The 19,719-nt window shown below is 42.5% G+C and overlaps 1 protein-coding gene across 2 annotated transcripts in view; it reads right to left on the minus strand.

The window, feature by feature from the left end:
• CRB1 (crumbs cell polarity complex component 1) overlaps positions 1-19,719 on the minus strand; it is a 146,006-nt gene that overhangs the window by 92,043 nt on the left and 34,244 nt on the right. For both annotated transcript variants that reach the window (XM_075322187.1, XM_075322188.1), the window contains exons 2-5: positions 13,769-14,302; positions 9,361-9,556; positions 9,138-9,277; positions 8,218-8,385 (exon numbers count right to left, since the gene is read on the minus strand). In XM_075322187.1, the coding sequence (XP_075178302.1) occupies positions 8,218-8,385; positions 9,138-9,277; positions 9,361-9,556; positions 13,769-14,302 (1,038 nt within the window). The remainder of the gene's footprint in view (positions 1-8,217; positions 8,386-9,137; positions 9,278-9,360; positions 9,557-13,768; positions 14,303-19,719) is intronic.

Here is a 19,719-nt window from a genome sequence, read left to right on the forward strand (position 1 = left end):
TACCCGCCCCCATCGTTTGTGCGTCACGGGCATATCGCTGCCCGTGGCACACAAAATCGCGCGGACCGGTCACACATACTTACCTGCATAGCGACATAGCTGTGACAGGCGAACCGCCTCCTTTCTAAGGGGGCGGTTCGTTCGACATCACAGCGACGTCACTAAGCGGCCGCCCAATCAAAGCGGAGGGGCGGAGATGAGCGGGATGAACATCCCGCCCACCTCCTTGCTTCCTCATTGCTGGTGGGACGCAGGTAAGGTGAGGTTCCTCGTTCCTGCGGTGCCACATGTAGCGATGTGTGCTGCCGCAGGAACGCCGAACAACATCGTAACTGCAGTAGCAATGATAATTGAGATTAGGGGGGATGTCACCGACGTTGCAACGATTCAAAATCGCTAATAGGTGTCACACACAACAACATCACTAACGCGGCCGGATGTGCGTCACAAAATCCGTGACCCCAACGACATCGCTTTAGCGATGTCGTAGCGTGTAAAGCGGCCTTTAGACTTTGCTATCCTGAAGAATGGGTGATCAAAGCCCTGCAGCTCCCGGTGGCTCCTGACTCTCCACTTCCGTTCTGGCAAGCCGGCACCTCTCCGTTGCATGTAAAGCCCCAACCTTAGCACTGCCGGAGCCAACTTCCCCGATAGTGCCCTGGGGTGGAACAAGCGATTTGTCTTCACAGGTACAGCAGCTCAGTAGCGACTTCGCAAGGATCTTAGAGGCGATACAACTCAAGTCAAAGACCACCCCGTCGAGTGAGATCCAACTGGCCAACTGCCCAGAGGACGTCCCCTGGATGAGGAAAAGGACCCTGAAGTATAAAGGGCGGAACAGCGACCGGTATGGACAACCTGTTTATTATAAGTGTAATAAGACCGGCTATTACTCACGGAGCTGTCCTTTAAACGGGCAACCCCTGGGGCCAAGGGCCAATTCCCAGGAAGAAACGCTCAAGGCCCAGCAGACTGGCGAGACCGGTATGTGAGGAGATGGCCCATTGTTTCCATCACCCTGCATGGAATCCCGACCTCTGCACTCCTTGATACCGGCTCCCAGGTAACAACTATTCCCTATGTACTGTATAAGAAGTTTTGCCTGGATGATGAACTCAACCCACCAGATGACAGCATTACCATCTACAATGTCAACGGGTTACCAGTGACTAAACTCGGGTTCAAGGAGGTGACCATTAAGGTGGGCCGGGTAGAATTGCCAAGACAAGGTCTCATAGTCATGCAGACTGACCTTAGTGATCGGAACCCTAAGATCATTTTAGGTACAAATGTTATTGAAAACTGTATGGGAGCAGTGTTGTTCTTGCTTCAACAGCTATCTGAGACTGCAGGAGCAGGCTGGCAGAGAGTGCTGCAACGTCAAATCTGAGCTCTCCTGCAGCGGCAACAGGTAGATGTTTCCGGAGATGAAATAGGGGGTGTACGGGTTATGGATGTGGCCCCTCTCATAGTGCCCCCGCAGAGTGAGATGATGATATGGTGAAGGGCAGCTGTAGGCTCCCGTGGACAAGATTACCAGACAGTGGTAGAACCCCAACCCTCAGAGCATTGTACAATGGTGTTAACGGCCAGGGTTGTAGTCGATGTCCGGAAGGGGAGGGTGTCTGTGCGAGTGTTAAATTGCGGGGAAGAGGAGGTTGCATTGCCCAGGTATGCCACCATGCCAAGCTGTTTACTGTAAACTCAGATTCCCTCCATACAGTAAGCTCCCCAAGCCCAGCAGATCAGTCCCCTAGTGACAGCCCCCAGGAACCGTTAGAGCGGTGTTACTAAGCGGTGTGCGCTGGTAACTAAGGTAAATATCGGGTTGGTTACCCAATATTTACCTTAGTTACCAAGCGCAGCATGCTTCCACGCATCGCTGCTGGCTGGGGGCTGGTCACTGGTTGCTGGTGAGATCTGCCTGTGTGACAGCTCACCAGCAACCCATGTAGCGACGCTCCAGCGATCCTTACCAGATCAGGTTGCTGGTGGGATCGCTGGAGCGTCGCTTAGTGTGATGGTACCTTTATAAGAATGATCAGTTAAGATGCAGCAACAACACTGGAAGTCAATGGGAGAATAGCTATGGGCAAATCAACAATGAAGTCACTGGACAAGGTCATCAAATTGAGGAGGAACATTTCACTGGTGATGAAGACATAGCTCGTTCATAGTCTGGTCTTTTCTGTAGTAAAATATTGATGGAATAGCCTGGACGATAAAGAAACAAGATAGAAGAAAAATCAATGCCTTCAAAATGTGGTGCTAGAGAGGATGTTATCAATACCATTGATGGCAAGAAGAACAAAGACGTAAATTTTGGCACAAATCAAGCCAGACATGTCACTCGAAGCAAGGATCACCAAGCTAAGACTGGTCTACTTTGGACACATCATATGAAGATAGTAATCACAGGAAAAGGACATATTGGTTGGAGTAATAGAAGGAACAAGTCAAATAGGAAGACCAGCAACCCCATGGCTTGATACAGTCAAGATAATGGCAGAGAAGATTATGGTGGAGTTATCTAGGCTTGCACAAAATTGATCTTCCTACAGAGCATTCATCCATCAAGTCTCCATGGCTCAAGATTGAGCTGAAGTACACTAAAATAAATATAATACTTTTGATTCCTTGAAAAAGTGGTGGTTACATATTAAATAGCTGTAATTCCTAAACTCTTACTACAATTAGGATCTGGATATCATCAAATTGAGGCCTCGGTCCTATTTGTGTTTTACACGGATGAGTGCAATCCAATAAAACATTGGATTGTACTCGCACCAGTGTTAAACAATGGGGCAGTGTCCATCTGCTATTTTTTTCTCATGCCATATTGGCATGATAAAAGAATTGTACCATGCTGCATTTGGCAGCAAGTCTCGCATCACTTGCACCCATACAGGTCTATGGGTGCGTGTGAAACAATGTACTGCACTCGGATGTCATCCAAGTACAGTGTGATATATGCACAGACAGGCAGCAGAGGAGATGGAGGGATCACTCTCTCCCTCTTCTCCGCAGCTGGATCCGATCACAAGACATTAATGACTGGTTGTTGTTATTTAGAGGACACCAAATTTACACTGTTATACAAGCTGTACACTGATTACCTTACATTGTGTCAAAGTGTCATATCTCCAGTGTTGTCCCGAGAAAAGATATAAGATAATATTTGCAAAAACGTGAAGGGTGTACTTACTTTTATGATATACTATATAGGTAAATGATATATACATTTACATGACATGTTAATGATTTGCAAATGTGAAACGTAAACAGTATTTTCTTTTTTTTTTTTTTAAATCAATAATATTTTATTGAACATGTTCAACAGAAATAAACAGTACCGCAAAACACTGTGGACAATATCAACTATTGTTTCCTTTCTTAAAAAAAAAACAAACAGAAAACAATTAGTAGTAATACAGAAAAGAAAGTACATTAAGTAGTTATTAGAGAAATTCTACTGCAGGAGGAAGGGGCTTCAGACCTTATACATCATGGGTACAAGAGGGAAGGAATACACAAACCCGGGGAAGGACTAACCTTGGAGGAACTCCCGCTACCCTCCAATGATCTGCCAAACTCATACATGACGCTATTAAGATATGAGAAATTATAGGTCTAAAGTCCCTGGGGAGAGCATCTAGGCCAATCCCCAATACCGCCAAAGGTCCGTTCAGTTGTAAAGGCAGCCCAGTTACCGACTTGATAATGTTCGACACCACATTCCAGAAGGGCCGGATATACGGGCAATCCCACCAAACATGCCCCATAGAGCCTATAGCTGAACAGCCTTTCCAGCAAAGTTGGGAGTAGGATTTATGGAATCAAGAGATTTTTAGTGGGGTATAGTACCAGTCAAAGTGTACCTTCTTGAGTTGCTCTAAATGATTAATACACAAGGTATATTTTAATACACTACCCGAACCTAACCACCATTGTTCAGGGGACGAAGAAAAAGCGAGTGCTGCCTCCCACCTTATCATATACGCCTGGAAACAATATTTTCAAAACATCTTAATTTATTGAGTATCAAGTATAAGCAACACACACAGAAATACATTTCTCACACATCTTAGCATGCTATCAATGAGATTAGTAATTTTTGTCTGTGGAATGTTCTGCTACGGTGAATCCACCTGGGCATGCAAATCATCAAGATCCACTTATGCCAGCTCCCTTTGAAATTGCCAACAATTGACAGCCCAGATGTGCTTAAGGAGAGACAAATTTGAAGACATTGTAAGCCATGGATGCACATGTAGGCCACGCAGGATGCTCATAGTAACACAAGCTACATGTGGCCAGGGGTTGTCATCGTGAAAAATTGGCTCTTGGAACAAATTGGAGAAATGACCATATGACTGGTTCCACGGCCATATCTAAAACTATATCAATGTAATGTCGAGGGGTTTGACTACTGTACCTTATAGCATCCCACACCATCATCCAGGGAGTATGTTCAGTGGCTCTTGAAGGATTATTCATGAGATTTTTGAAGGTATCTCCAGATCAATCTCTGGTTTTATTGTATCCAAGACAAAAGTGGAACTTGTACTGAAGAGGATAAACCTCAATTCCAGCCTCTATTGCCATGTTGCTCTGCACCATGATAGTCTTTGAGAGAGATGACATTATGACAATAGAACACTTGTAGCTGGACATCGGCTCTGTCATGTAAATACCTTCCGATGGTTTGTGTAGTCACTATCTGACTTAGGCTTGTTATATTACAATGTCACTTGCAGTAAAAAATGGATTAACCGTGGAACCAGTGGTACGTTCATTTTTCCAAAGTCTCTGAGAGCTATTGTTTGCTACAATATCGCAAGGCCATGTATAGAGCAGGTGAGATTAGTATTGAAAATGTCACCGATTTTCTAACTAAATATCTAAAGGTGCTATTGACATGAATTTCTCATGAGATGTTGGTAGAAACTAAAGCTTAGGGTTCATTGAAGGAGCCAACAGAACCTTCAGGATCAAGTGTTTGTTTTTTTATGTGGGTTAAAACATAGTATGAAATGAAACAGAAACCTCTGCATAGTACAGTGCAGCCTTGGTTTACGAAAACAATCCATTCTGGGAGTGTGCTTGTACCAAGTTACTCGTCTAGCAAAGCAAGATTTCCCATAGGAAATCATTGTAATACAGACAATTTATTCCACAACTTGTTCAATGTCACATCCTAGTCCCCTATTGTGCTATTCCACACATACACAAACACACACAAACACACACAAACACATATTATGCTCACCTTACCTTCCATTCCCTCGCCGGCATCTTGGTTCTTGTAGTTTGCCGGTACAGTGTATATCAGGTAACCATCGCGACAATGGAGGAACTTCTGCTGCCAGGAGCTGCTTGCCTCTGATTGATCAGCGCGCTGCCTTTGAGAAGCAGCTGACAGCGGAAGTTCCTCCCTCGTCGCAATGGTTACCCAATATACATCCTGTAGCGGCGAACTACAAGAACTGGGAGGCCAGTGATGGAACGGAAGGTAAGATGAGCATAATATGTGTGTGTGCGTCTGTGTTTGGGCGCGTTTGTGCGTGTTTGTGTGTGTTTGTGTGTGTTTGTGCGGACTGCAAGAGCGGGTTATAGAGAGGTGAAAGTACGGAATCGGAATTGTGTGCCGTGAGTATTTGCTCGTACAGCAAAGCTTGCTCGTAAACTGAGTTACAAATTTACACCAAGCTTTGCTCGTATAGCAAAATACTTGCAAACTGGGTTACTCGTTAACCGAGGTTCCACTGTAGGTTTAAAACTAGGTGAGCAACAAACAAACTCTGCTACAAAGGTGAGGCCGTGGAAGACAATTTCATGTCACAACACAGAGACCATGGGAAAACTTAGCAAGGCTACAAGCGCAAGGTAGTTATACTGTATCTGCAAGATCTTTCCCAGGCCAAAAATGTAAAAGCAGACTGAGGGTTCAAGTTGTGCAAGTTGTGCTGTTGAATATCTTTTCAAATAGGACCAAGATGAGACATTGTTGAAAACCGTAGACACATTGGTTTACCAAAGATACTTAGCGCAGCAGATGAAAGTCACATCATGCATATGTGACGCCCTGGACTAGCCAGGTAGTCACAGACATTACACATTACACACCCCTTCCACTGGACAGTAACACCAGTCAAGCAAAAACCCTTATTGCCTCCCTCTAGAGTCTGATGTCCACACCAGGAGGGGCGGAGCCAGGTGGTTGGCCCCACCCACCGAGGAGTTCACAGGTCTGGAGGCGGGAAAAGTGACACATTCGTTTTTGAGGTGAAAGTGTGAGGAGTAGAAACTGCAAGTGTCTGGGTCGGAGCCCAGGCACTGACAGCAAAGTTGGCAGACGGTGGTGGCCGTCTGCAGGAGTTAGTGGACCTCTGCAGAACCGTAGGACCGGGGTCGGGCGGTGGTCCGCTGGTACCGAACCGGGGAGTGGAGTGAAGCTAAGCACACAGGCAGGGCCATTGGACCCCGACTAGGCTTGGAGCCACCGACAACGGTCAAATCCGAGTGTGACCGGAACCCCAGGGGTTTCCTAACAACAAAGATCCGACAGAAGGCAACAGTCCACACCGTGAGGATATACAGCCACCGCCATAGGCTAGAGATCCAAGGGCCAGCGCCTGCGGGCAAAACGGGCTCCTTCAGTGCCTATACGCCGGGGAGCGGACTACCGGTGGGCAACCACAGGAGTCAGAACATTCTAATCAGGTGCAGGGAAAGACAGCCACCATCACACTGTCCAGGGAGAGAGCACAAACACTGTAGCTGGCTGCAGGACCCGTCCATCTAGCCGTTTGGTTTACCAGAGACTCTGTCATTGACTGCCTGAGTGAGTACACCAGTGCCATCCGGCACCGCGCCGCGCCGCCCCTGCAACCCTGCACCCCAGCCATCCAGCCTCCCCGTTACACCAGCGGGCCCCGGGATCACTAACCCCTTCCTACGGAGGGGACAACATCCTAGCTGCTCACTACCATCTCTCCCGGGATCCCCGTCACCAGCAGCGGTGGTGCCTATAATCACCACGACCCGTGGGTGGTGTCACGAACTATCTCCCTAAACAAACCACCCCCTTTTCACTCGTGGGCGAGGAGCACTGCTCGAGTCCCCGGGTCCGGCCCACCGCTTGAGCCACCGAGCAGCAGCAGAAGCCCGGGACCCATGCGTGGCGAGCGCGTCCCCTCCGCCCGCGACACATACCTCCCTTCAAAATTGAAAGATTTCCGGCACTACTATCAGTTCAGAACCAGCAACAATGAGTGGGATCCAGCAACACCCATCTACTGTTTGGAGAATTATGGTCAGAAGTGTTTTTCATGGAAGAATTGCCACCAACATATGTTCAAAATGACACAAGGCCAAATAACCCAACTATGCAAAAAAAACATAAGAAATGGGGTGTAGAAAAATGGTAGCAAGTGCTCTGGACCGACGATAAGTCAAAATGTGAAATATTTGGCTGTAAAATAAGGCAGTTTGTTTATGAAGAGCTGGAGAATAGTATAATAAAGTGAAGCATGGTGGAGGTTCTTTGGAAGTGTGGGGCTGCTTTTCAGCAAATGGAATTAAGGGTTTGGTCAGGAATAATGGTGTCCTCAATACTGAGAGATAAAGAAAGATACTTATCCATCATGCAATATCATCAGTGAGGTATCTGATTGATTCCAAATTTATTCAGCAGCAGAACAAAAACTCTAAACATACAGCCAATGTCATTCATAACTATCCTCAACCTAAAGAAGAACAAAAAGTCTTACAAGGGAGTCCTGATCTCAACATCATTGTCTGCCTAGGATTGCATTAAGAAACAAAAGGATTTACATAAGTTTACAACCACTGAAGTTCTGTGGTTGGTTCTCCAAGATGTTTAGAACAACATTTCTGCCGAGTTCCTTTAAAAACTGTGTGCAAGTGTAGCTAGAAGAATTGAGGCTGTTTTGAAGGCAAAGGGCGATTGCACCAAATATTCATTTGGTCTAAATATTTGTTCAGAGACAGAAGTTTTTGACAGAAGATTCCATGGTTCAGTTAATCTACCCCTCTTTTATTTTTCAATTAGAAGAGAAGTATGTTTTTACAAGGGATGTTTAAATGTATTTACTGTTAATTTTTCCTTCCACATCTACATGTCCTACGTTTTCGATAAAGTTTACATTTCCTGTAATCATAGAGAGGTGTAGATACATGCTAAATAGTACATACCAATGAGTCCGCTCCCACATTTGCAGATGTAACTTTTGGATTCATCTCGAGTGTTACCTTCTCCTTGAGGCATATTGAAGCATGTCAGGTCTACGCACTCTGCACCGTACATACAAGGCTGGCTTTTGCACATTGGGATTCGGATCTCACATAAAGCGCCTGTGTAGCCTGTAATAATAGTACATTTTTCAGAATCTCATAAAGAATATTCATACGGCTTGAGGACCCCTGTCTTTTAGTACAAGGAATAGCTACACATGGGTTCTCTGCACGCATCCAGTAGCTGTCTCAATAATACAGCATGCAAAGGAGAATTTATCAATCAGTTAATCAATTGGAAATCAGACAAATACGGAAGTATGGACTCATAGTAGATTATAGACTATATTATAGATTCAGATTATATCCATGTACAGATAAATCCGCCCTTTAGATTTTTTTAAATTGCATTACATCACACATTTTATTGTACCAAATCTATACAATCTCTTGACATTCAGTAAAAACGTTACATTAGGTGAATACATTTTTTTAACATAGGAGTTCCGGACATCCCACGCCATACATCAATGGATGTGTCCAGTTTAGAGAAATCTGAAGAAGAATAAATGTGTATAAGGATTTAGGAATTCATAGCAATGGGTAGCTACATTCTAACATGTTTTATATTTTTACTGTAGGGTATTAGGTATGATAATTCCTAAACCCTTATAAAAGTGAAGAACAGGGCATTTGTGTCTACGTGAATTCCCATATTTATGGCATGCACAGTAGTCAATTGCTTTAGTATTCTGTTCACTGATGCAGTTTGCCTTAAGATGTGGGGTTTTTTTTAGAAAGCGCATTTAATAAAAATGTCATCTCAGATAATCCAAAAAGTCACTGATTTAGTCTACAGCAGATTCAAAATAACAAATTACCCGGCCAGCAGAGACATTGGAATCCCGCAGAATCCTCCAAGCAGGTGGCATTGTTCTGACATGGCCGTGACCAGCACAGAGGTGCAGAAGTCTCACAGTTCACACCAGTAAATCCCACCATACTGCAGTTACAGATATACCTGCAAAACGGCAAAAGAAAACATAAAACTCTGACAGCATGAAATTATAAAAAAGACCACGTACTGTGTGAGCCACTACTCACCGACCGATCTTATCCTCACAGCGACCACCATTAAGGCATGGAGAGCTAGCACAGTCATTTATGTTCACATCACAAAGGTCCCCATGGAATCCTTCGGCACATTCACAAGAGATAGACCCTGAATTGTTGAGGCATGTGGCACCGTTCAGACAAGGCTCTGATGTGCACCCATTAAACTCCATCTCACAATCTCTGCCTAGAAGGAACATCAGTGTATAACAATTTTAGGGAAAACTTTATTAATGCTGATTATATCAGTCTTCATAAGAATTTCCATTGTAAGTATACACTCAATTACATATTTACTGTATTTTATAAACTGATATAATTCAAAAAAACATAAATCTCTTATTAAAAATTATAACTCCAAAAATATTCCAAAGTTGGTGTCACCTTACTTATAGTTACAGTAAATAAATTGCAAGCAAGCTTAGGCTTTAAGCAAATCTATCTGTATGAGAGATTCACTAGCTCTAACTTAATTATGTTACAAGTCCCCACTGAGCTAATTCACTAGTTAGGTATTTAATCTCATGGTACCGTACGACTGAGCGGGAAGTGACGGCCTGTCTCACTTGGATGTTGGCCTGGGGAAAATGTCTGTTGTTCCTTCTCTCTGATACTCTGTATCCTGGCTTCGGTGCTTGACCGCGTAGTCTGATTCTCTTCCGATAATGATATTTGGTGTTCAGTCTTCAGGTTCCTTGACAATAGAATGGGGTATTCGGTCTTTTGGGTTTTCGATGGTGGAATGGGGTTTTTGGTCTTCGGGTTCCTCAATGGCGCAATGGAGTATTTGATCTTTGAGTTCAATGGTGATGGAATGGGGTACTGAGTCTTCGAGATCCTCTAATGTGACGACATGGACACCCAATGCCTCTCATGGGTTAAAGTTTCTTAACATTCACCCAGACGTATTGTTCTTATGTGTGCTAAGTCATGTTTGCTTAGCTATTGTTTCTCCAGACCCTTCCAGTAATCATTGTATTGTAGCTGTGTATTGCTAATGTAATTACCTTAGTAGTCATTGTCTAGTCTGTGCATTCCAGACTACATTTATACCCTCAGTCTTTCTGTGGACATCATTTGGATGAACATTGTCCATGCAGCTTGAGATTCATCCAATGGGAGAGGCGATCTTGTCCAACCAATCGATCAGTGTGCCCAGAGGGAGGGCTGTGGCTATAAGAGAGGACTTTTTTAAGCCACCAGGTTGTTGATGGATGCTGATGGATCCAGTCTAAGCTCTTAGGAGCTGACTAGAGAATCAGGATACCTTATGGTTTCAATCTAGGGACTCCGGTTCTGGTTGGAGACCATATCCACAGTCTAGGGATTTCGACTCCGGCTGCCAGGATTGTATCATCATACCAGGACTACCTAAGGAGGACGCTCAGGTTGGGACAGTTCAGTCACCTGTTACAGACTTTCCTGACCTCAGACAGCTTCCTAAATCTGGCATTATTTCTTTCTCGGTGGGTGCCCGCCAAAAGCGGGGTGCTGCTGGATTGGAGTAAATAGCCCTGGAACCTCTGAGGCATGGACATTCTAAATCCCTGGTGAGCCAGCGGAAGGGTAAGACTCTGTTGCCTGTTACATGTGTGTTTTGCTGGTTATGTGTTATGTGCCGTTAATTGTTTGGAAATCCAATAAAGTCTAATTATTGCGGTTCCCTCACCCTGTGTTGTCTGAGTAGTGTTACGCCCACGGTTAAGGAGGCCGGCGTTCAGTTGGGATGAGCCCTGAGCCACGCTGTCTTTCTAAAGGCGGCGGGTTTTAGTGGACGAGAGCACCCACTGAGCCCCGTGTCTCCACAATATTTGGTGTTCAGTCTTCGGGTTCCTTGACAATAGAATGGGGTATTCGGTCTTCGGGTTCCTCAATGGCGCAATGGAGTATTTGATCTTTGAGTTCAATGGTGATGGAATAGGGTACTGAATCTTCGAGATCCTCTGAGAACCATGGGACTTATGTCTTCTTTGGTCTTAGGGTACTTCCAGATGTTTCTACTGAAGATGATATGGGCTCGCTTTGTAGCATGTGTGTCCTTTCCTCATCTCAGACTCCCTGCTGCTGGTTGGGCCTTTTATATTTCACAACTTTGCCACAGTTGTTAGCTGACCTGGCGCTCCCTGTTAATCCTTTCTTCGGGGAAACAAGCTCCTTACTAACTGATTCCTCTCTGTTCTGGCTTACTAGCAGGGGGCAATGCGAGCCTCCCAATTTAGTAGAGCACGTACTATTGATGTCTTCTACTGGCCACCCCCTGCCCATTTTAAAAATGTGGTTGCCAAGCTACAGAGAATGAGACGTTTGATAGGTCCTGGATATATGAGACTAATATGTACACACCAAAAGCAGCTTTATTTGATACAGTGTTATGGTAGAGAAAGGCCCCCAAATCACGTTTGTCTACAAGTTTTAAGTTAAAGAACAGGAATGTATATTAAATTACTAAAAATACTGTCAACTGTGCTTGTGGTCTGTGTGTCACATTGCAGCCATCTCATAAACTCCTTGATTTATTTTATTACTATATTTATACACTTTGATAGCAATTCATTAAAGTTTTTACGCCACAACAGTGGTATAATAGCTTTAAAAAGTCACAACATTTTTGCGCAATGAGGATTTGCTAAAAAAAATTTGTGACTTTGAGTTTTCATGCCACTTTGGATCAGCTCCAAAAAGGGACATACCATGTAGAAGAGGTATCAAACTCATTAAGTGGCATGCTTAAAGGGAACCTGTCAGGCCCAATATGCACAGAGAACCACGAGCAGTTCTGGGTGCATTTTGCTATTCCCTGCCTAACTGTCCCTGTATACACTAGTATAGATAAAAAGATCTTTAGAAAAGTATTTCTAAAGATCTTTTACCGTATGCTAATGAGCACGGGGACTAGTCCCCTGGGCATTGCATCCCTTGCTAGTCAGCATTATTAGCATGTTAGCACGCCCCTGTGGGCGTACTAACATGCTAATGAATGCGCAGTGTCACAGGATGATCTCACTCACCTTTCTGCCGCCATCGCCTCCCGACACTGGATTTCGGCTCAGTGCGCATGATCCCCGGAATTTCGGTCACGCACACTATGACGCCGAGTGTACGCATCCTGGCTTCAAACTGAAGTAGTGCGCATGACCGAAAGTCCAGTCGGAGCAAACTGGGAATCAGTGTAGGGTCATCAGCCCCTTGGGGCCCCCAGCATCTACAGCAGGAACTATGGGTATTGAAAAATGGTGACAGAACCCCCCCCAAAATATCACCACTAAAAAAATGAAAAAACTGGACATGTGTGGTATTGCCATAATTGTACTGGTGAGCAGAATCATATTTTGAGGTCATTTTTACCACAAAGTGTACACCGTAAAAACAATTCCTCCAAAAAATTGTTTTTTTTACAATTTCTACACATTTGGAATTTTATTCTCCTTGTTCTTCTACACTGTATGGTAAAATGAATAAAGTCCTTCAAAAGTACAACTCATCCCGCAAACAATAGGACCTGACATGATTATGTGGATGGAAAAATAAAAAAGTTATAACTCTGGAAAGAAGGAGCAGAAAAAACAAAAACGCAAAAATGGAAATTGGTAGCATCATGAGGACATCAGAATGTATGGGCTTCTGATAGGTATAGATGTGTCTGTATGCATGTGCTCTTTGTGTGCATGGTGCTCTGTGTACATATGTGTGTGTGTACTCGGTGTACACATGTGCATGTACTATGTGTGTGTAATATCCATTGTGTGCACCACATACTGTGTGTATGTAGCATCCATTTAAAAAATCCAGGATGCACAAATAAAGAGTTGATAGGTGTAAACATATTGGCAATCGCCCAAAAAAAACAAGCAAAATGCTGCTCATCCATCAGGTGATTGGATAGTTTATGGCGGAACAAAAATGATTGTTCTCAGCAGCATATCGCCCGGTGCAAACTGCAGATGTGCTTCTGAATAATATGATAGTGTAGTAGTAATCATTCTGTGCCCATCATTCTTCATCAACCTGTGTAAAGAAGCCGGGAAACAAGTGATGAACGCCTTCTTGAATATTGTCGATGGCGCTTATTTAATGGTCTGCACTCAGCACATGTAAATGTAACCTACATTTTTGAGTTTGATGGTGCAATATGTGAGCATATAGGGCCCCATTTTAAGCTTTTGTCTAGGGCCCCACTTTGTGTAAAACTGGCCTTGCCCCCGTGTATATAAGTTACACTGCACATATTATTCATACATTATTTTTTGTGGACAAGTAAGTGATACTATGCAAATGATGACATAAATCCATCATGCCTGAACCCTTGTACGTGAATAGGATCTTGGTTGGTTATTGAAGTCGACATGAATGATTTGAGTACAATATTTTACATAAGAGTACAAGAATCAAGAGTTATTACCTGTATACTCAGGTGGACACACACAGCCGTAACTCCCAATTTGGTTTAGACAAGTACCTTCATGTTGGCAAGGCTGGGAAATACATTCATTGACTTCAATGTCACATAAAGCTCCCTGAAATCCAGGAACACAGTAACATGCTTGTCCGTTCCCCCTTTCCCTACAGACCGCTCCATTTTGGCAAGGGTTCCAAAGGCACTCATCTTCCAAAGTCTCACAAAATTTCCCCTTGTAGCCTACAGCACAAAAGCATGTGGATCCTCTGTCAGTCATGTAACACTGTCCTCCATGTCTACACAAATTTCTAAAGCATCTTTTCATTGGTATTTCACAGTTTCTCCCCTTGAATCCTGCAGGACAGCGGCATTCGTAAGTCTCTGTATCGAGTATAACCTGGCAAGTGGCATTCAGAGGGCATGGATTTAACAGACAGGGATCAGATAAGCTCCCACAGCCTTTTAAGGAGAAACATGGTACATCTTCCTTGCAAACATGAGAGGAACAATGTGTTGTGTTCCTGGAGCCAACAGTATCTGGAAAAAAAGAAGCCATGTTACTGCACAAATTCATATAGTAATAAAATATCATGATAATTAATGAAACATACTCTCAGTGGGTCACATTTAAATGTGGGGTATCACAGGGGTCAGTATTGGGCCCTTTTGTTTTCATATGTTTATTAATGACCTCGTGGAAGTCATACAGAGTAAAATGTCAATAATTTCAGATAATAGTAAACTCTGCAAGCTAATGAACAGCGAGGACAATGGTTTATTACAACAAGGTATTTAGGAAAGCTTGAGGCTTTAACCAAGAAATGACAATTGAGATGATGATATTTCTGAAAAGTGTTCAGCCCAGTATTCGTATCATCATAATCATCACAGACAGATTTTATTACCACATATTACCTCTATACATGGTAGATAACACAGGACCTTCCATTCACAATAGGTCCTTACAGTTTACTTTCTCCAATTCTCTTCACAATCACCTTTGCTCAGATTACAACATGCTCAGAAAAGGCTTCATTGTTAACAAATAGCAGCTGATTCGTCAAGTCTGGAGTAGATCACGTTTGAGCTATGCCAAACGTTTAGGTGTAGAAGGAGCTGAATTCATTAAGAGGTGCACGCCACCTTATGAATTTGGCACCTCTTCTAGGTGTTGTCTGCCTACAGGCACCACACCAGAAATTCTACTCCAATCAGATTCAAAGACTGGAGTAGCATTTCTAGTGTACATGAAATTGACGGATGTCTTGTCCCAGCTCCTCCGTAACTCCATCCAAAATTCACAGCATTTGTGCACATCTTTTTGTTGTTCAAAAATTTTGCAACTTTTCTATGCCAATTTTTCTTGCAAAAAAGCTTTAATTAATCAGCTCTGTGCTGCTACTAATGACCACTTATCTAAGAGGAAGAAGGAGTCTATTAAAAGCCTAAAGTCCAGTGTGAAACTTGCAAGATTTTTTTTTAACCAGTTAAGGACTAGGCCATTTACCCCTGTTCCTAACCATATATATTTTTTTTTTCCATACATTCGGTTAACCCCTTAACGACCCATGACATACTGGGTACGTCATGGATCGTGTATGGTTAATCCCTGCCCCCTGCCGTGGGCAGTTCGCGGCGATCCGCGCACATATCAGCTGTTTTCAACAGTTGACATGTGTACCTGCTAGTCGCGGTTGGAATCGCTTCCACCTTCGATTATTAACCCCTTACATTTCACTGCCAAAATCTGGCAGCGAGATGTATATGCACGCCGCCATTACAGTGACTTACCCCGTCCCCATCGGAAGTCACATGACATGATCACATGACTTTCCGGTGGTTGCCATGGTAGGACAGGGTCATGTGATAATGCCTGTAGCTAACATGAGTCACTTCCTCTCAATGCTGGAATACAGCCGGCATTGAAAGTAAAGCACCATATCTGCAGTTCTCAGCTGTGTAGCTGTGATCAGCAGATAGGGCAGAGCGATCGGATTGCTGAGTGCTATAGCCCCCTAGGGGCACTAGTAAAATAAAAAAAAAAAGTTAAAAAAAGTTTTAAAAAATTAAAAAAAAATAAAGAAACCCTAAAACTTCAAATCACCCCCCTTTCGCCCCATTGAAAATTAAAGGGTTAAAAAAATAAAAAATATACACATATTTGGTATCACCGCGTTCAGAAATGCCCGATCTATCAAAATATAAAATGAATTAATCTGATTGGTAAACGGCGTAGCGGCAAAAAATTCTAAACACCAAAATTATGATTTTTGGTCGCCGCACATTTTGCGCAAAATGCAATAACAGGCGATCAAAACGTAGCATCTAAGCAAAAAACGTCAGCTCGAGACACAAAAAATAAGCCATTACTGAGCCATAGATCAAGAAAAATGAGAACGCTATGGGTTTTAGAAAATGGCGCAAAACGTGCGCCACTTTTTTTTGGACATGCTTGTGAAATTTTTTTTAACCCCTTAAGTAAACCTATTCATGTTTGGTGTCTACAAACTCGCACCGACCTCAGGCATCACAATGATACATCAGTTTTACCATATTGTGAACACGGTGAATAAAATATCCCAAAAACTATTATGCGATCACACTTTTTTTGCACTTTTTCCGCACTTGGAATTTTTTTGCCGTTTTCCAGTACACTATATGGTAAGACTTATGGTTTCATATAAAAGTACAACTCGTCCCGCAAAAAAACAAGCTCTTATATGGCAAGATTGGCGGAAAAATAAAAAAGTTATGGCTCTCGCAAGAAGGGGAGGAAAAAAACAAAACGGAAAAACGCAAAATGCCCAAGGGCTGAAGGGGTTAAAGAGCTGTTTTGTGTTATGGGGGCAGGGCTAGTAATGATGATTTGGAGAGACAGTGGATTTTTATTAATGTTTTACAAGCTTTTAATTTATTTATTTGTATTTCACATATTGTGCTGCACATAAGCTCATGAATGACTTTTGGAGGGCATTTGAACATTTAACCCCTTCATGACTTATCGATTTTGCGCTTTCTGTTTTTTTTCGACATTCTTCTTTCAAGAGACATAACTGTTTTATTTTTCAGTCAATATGGTCATGTAACGGCTTGTTGTCTTGCGGAACAAGCTGTACTTTTAAAGGAAACCATGAGTTTTACCATATAGTGTACTAGAAAACGGCAAAAAAATTCCAAATGCGAAAAAATTGCAAAAAAAAATTTGCAAAAGAAAATCGCACTATAGTTTTTGAGATATTTTATTCACTGTGTTCACTATATGGTAAACTGATGTGTCACTGTGATGTCTGAGGTCAGTGCAAGTTCATAGACACCAAACATGAATAGGTTTACTTTTATCTAATGGGTTAAAAAAATCTAAAGGTTGTCCAAAAAAAGTGGTGTACATTTTGCGCCATATTCCGCAACCCATAGTGTTCTCATTTTTCGGGATCTATGGTTCAGTGATGGCCACTCCAGAACCTTCACTTTGTTCTGCTGTAGCCAATGACAGGCCAATTTGGCCTCGTCTTTTGGATCGTTGTCATGTTGGAACGTCCAAGTACATTCCATGCGCAGCTTCAGTGCTGATGAGTGCAAATTTGCCTCCAGTATTTGCTGATAGTGTGCTGCATTCATCTTTCCTTCAACATTGACCAAGTTTCTTGTGCCTTTGTAGCTCACACATCCCCACATCATCAGCAATCCACCTCCATGCTTTACAGTAGGAATGGTGTTCCTTTCATCCTAGGCCTTGTTGACACCTCTCCAAATTTAACATTTATGGTTGTGGCCAAGAAGTTCAATTTTGGTCTCATCACCCCAAATTACCTTGTCCCAGAAGTTTGGAGGCTTGTCTCTGTGCTGTTTGGTCTATTGTAAGAGAGATACTTTGTGGAATTTGTGCAGTAATAGCTTTCTCCTGGTGACTCGACCATGCAGACCATTTTTTTTCAAGTGCCTCCTTATTGTGCATCTTGAAACAGCCACACCGCTAGTTTTCAGTGAGTCCTGTATTTCAGCTGATGTTATTTGTGGGTTTTTCTTTACATCCCAAACAATTATTTTGGCAGTTGTGGCTGAGATTTTTACCGGTCTACCTGATCATGGCTTGTTTTTTAAAGGCCTCTGATTTTCCATTTGTTAATCACAGTTTGAACACTGCTGACTGGCATTATCAATTCCTTAGATATCTATTTGTATCCCTTTCCTGTTTTATACCATTCAACTATCTTTTCCCGTAGATCTGTTGACAATTCTTTTGCTTTCTCATGACTCACAATCCAGAAACGTCAGTGGCTGGATGAAAGATGCAAGAGTCTGTCTGGATCCTAGAAACTCACTCAGCTTTTATGCACATACACTGATTACAAGCACACAGGTCACAGGTCAGGATGTTACCTTTATTAGCCATTCAAACCCATTTGTGTCAACTTCTGTGCATGTTATCAGGCCAAAATCACCAGGGTATGTGAACTTTTGAGCAGAGTCATTTGGATGATTTTGGTTGTCATTATGATGTAAAAAGAGAAAACACAGTAGTCTGACAATAAATGGCTTCACCCAACCACTAACCATGAATGGAAAAAAAGATTTTGTGTTATCATTCACATTCTCTGAAAAAAGGCCAAGAAAGCAAAAAATCTGCTTGGGTGTGTAAAGTTTTGAGCACAAGTGTAACTTTTGCAGCACTCAATCACACTCAGGTCTGCTGTGCATCAGCACATGTCATCATTCTGCAGTGAAGAGAGCAGACTGTTTGTCACTATATGTCTCACTCTGAGCCCGTTTTGAGACTTGTAGGAATGTGTTCTTCTTTCCCCAGTGTGTTTCTGCCTGGTTACAATTGGTCTTCATCAAAAACAGAAAAAAAGTACATGCCCTGTGAAATCTTTCTGGTAATGCCCACTTGGACTTTAAAAAAAATGAACAGTTTAGGCGATACATACTTTGCTAATATCTCCGCAGTGGAGAGGTGAAATAAAAAAGTCATTTTATTCCGCTTTGCAGCGCATATTACATGTCCATTTCAACATGAAAAATTTGGTGAATTGTCCTCTTTAAACTTTATGGGTGCTCCATAAGAAGTTAACATAGCTAATTAATGGAAAGAAAAACAGTATAAAAGAGTCAAAAAAATAAAAATAAATTTCACCTACAATCCTGTTTAAACAAAAGATTATTTTCTGATGGCACATTCCCTTTAAAAGGCATAAAAATATATAACATCTGTTATTCCATGCTTCCAAAATATCAACATGTGTTACACAAACGTAATGTTCTGGCATCAAAGCTATAACATTGTTAGTGAATTCAGCGTTCAATTAGTTGCCATAGCAACCTGTTGATACCCATCAAAAACATCTCCATGACAACTGAAGACACAAAAGGAGGACATCAGCCTGTTTTATCTTTGGGTACCAATCCTGCGTCTCTTTCACCTAAACATCCAAAGAGAACAAAGCTTTGACGCTTATACATAAAAGGGATTCATATCATGTACAACAAATAGAAGACGAGCAATAAATAACACAGCGGATACCTAGATGCGCTGACCACAAAAGGGTAAAACTTAGAAAAAAAAGTACAGCTCATAAAATAAAGGCTCAAGGATGGGCATTATTAAGCCTATTAATTACAGTAATAAAGGCTTGATAATATTGTGTCCACAAGGTAAAATCTGCTGCACCTTGTGCCATTACATACAGAGAGTCCGGGGATTAATTGTCGGCATCCTGTGAAGCTGCTCCTCTCAGCAGGCGCTGACAACATTTAAAGAAAAGAAATTCAAATTTGAACTGACATGGCAGAAAATCCAGTTGCTCAAGCAGAAGATAAGAAGCAGAACAAATTAGTAGAAATTAGAGAAATTAGAGTCATTAATTTGAAGCATTAAGCATAAATCTACCAAATATTCAGCTTCTGGAATCAGAATCCAGGAGAATGATTTTCAATTGCAACAGAAAGTGACAATA

The sequence above is a fragment of the Anomaloglossus baeobatrachus genome, chromosome 8 (genome assembly GCF_048569485.1).
Source record: "Anomaloglossus baeobatrachus isolate aAnoBae1 chromosome 8, aAnoBae1.hap1, whole genome shotgun sequence".
In the NCBI taxonomy this organism is placed as follows: Eukaryota; Metazoa; Chordata; class Amphibia; order Anura; family Aromobatidae; genus Anomaloglossus; species Anomaloglossus baeobatrachus.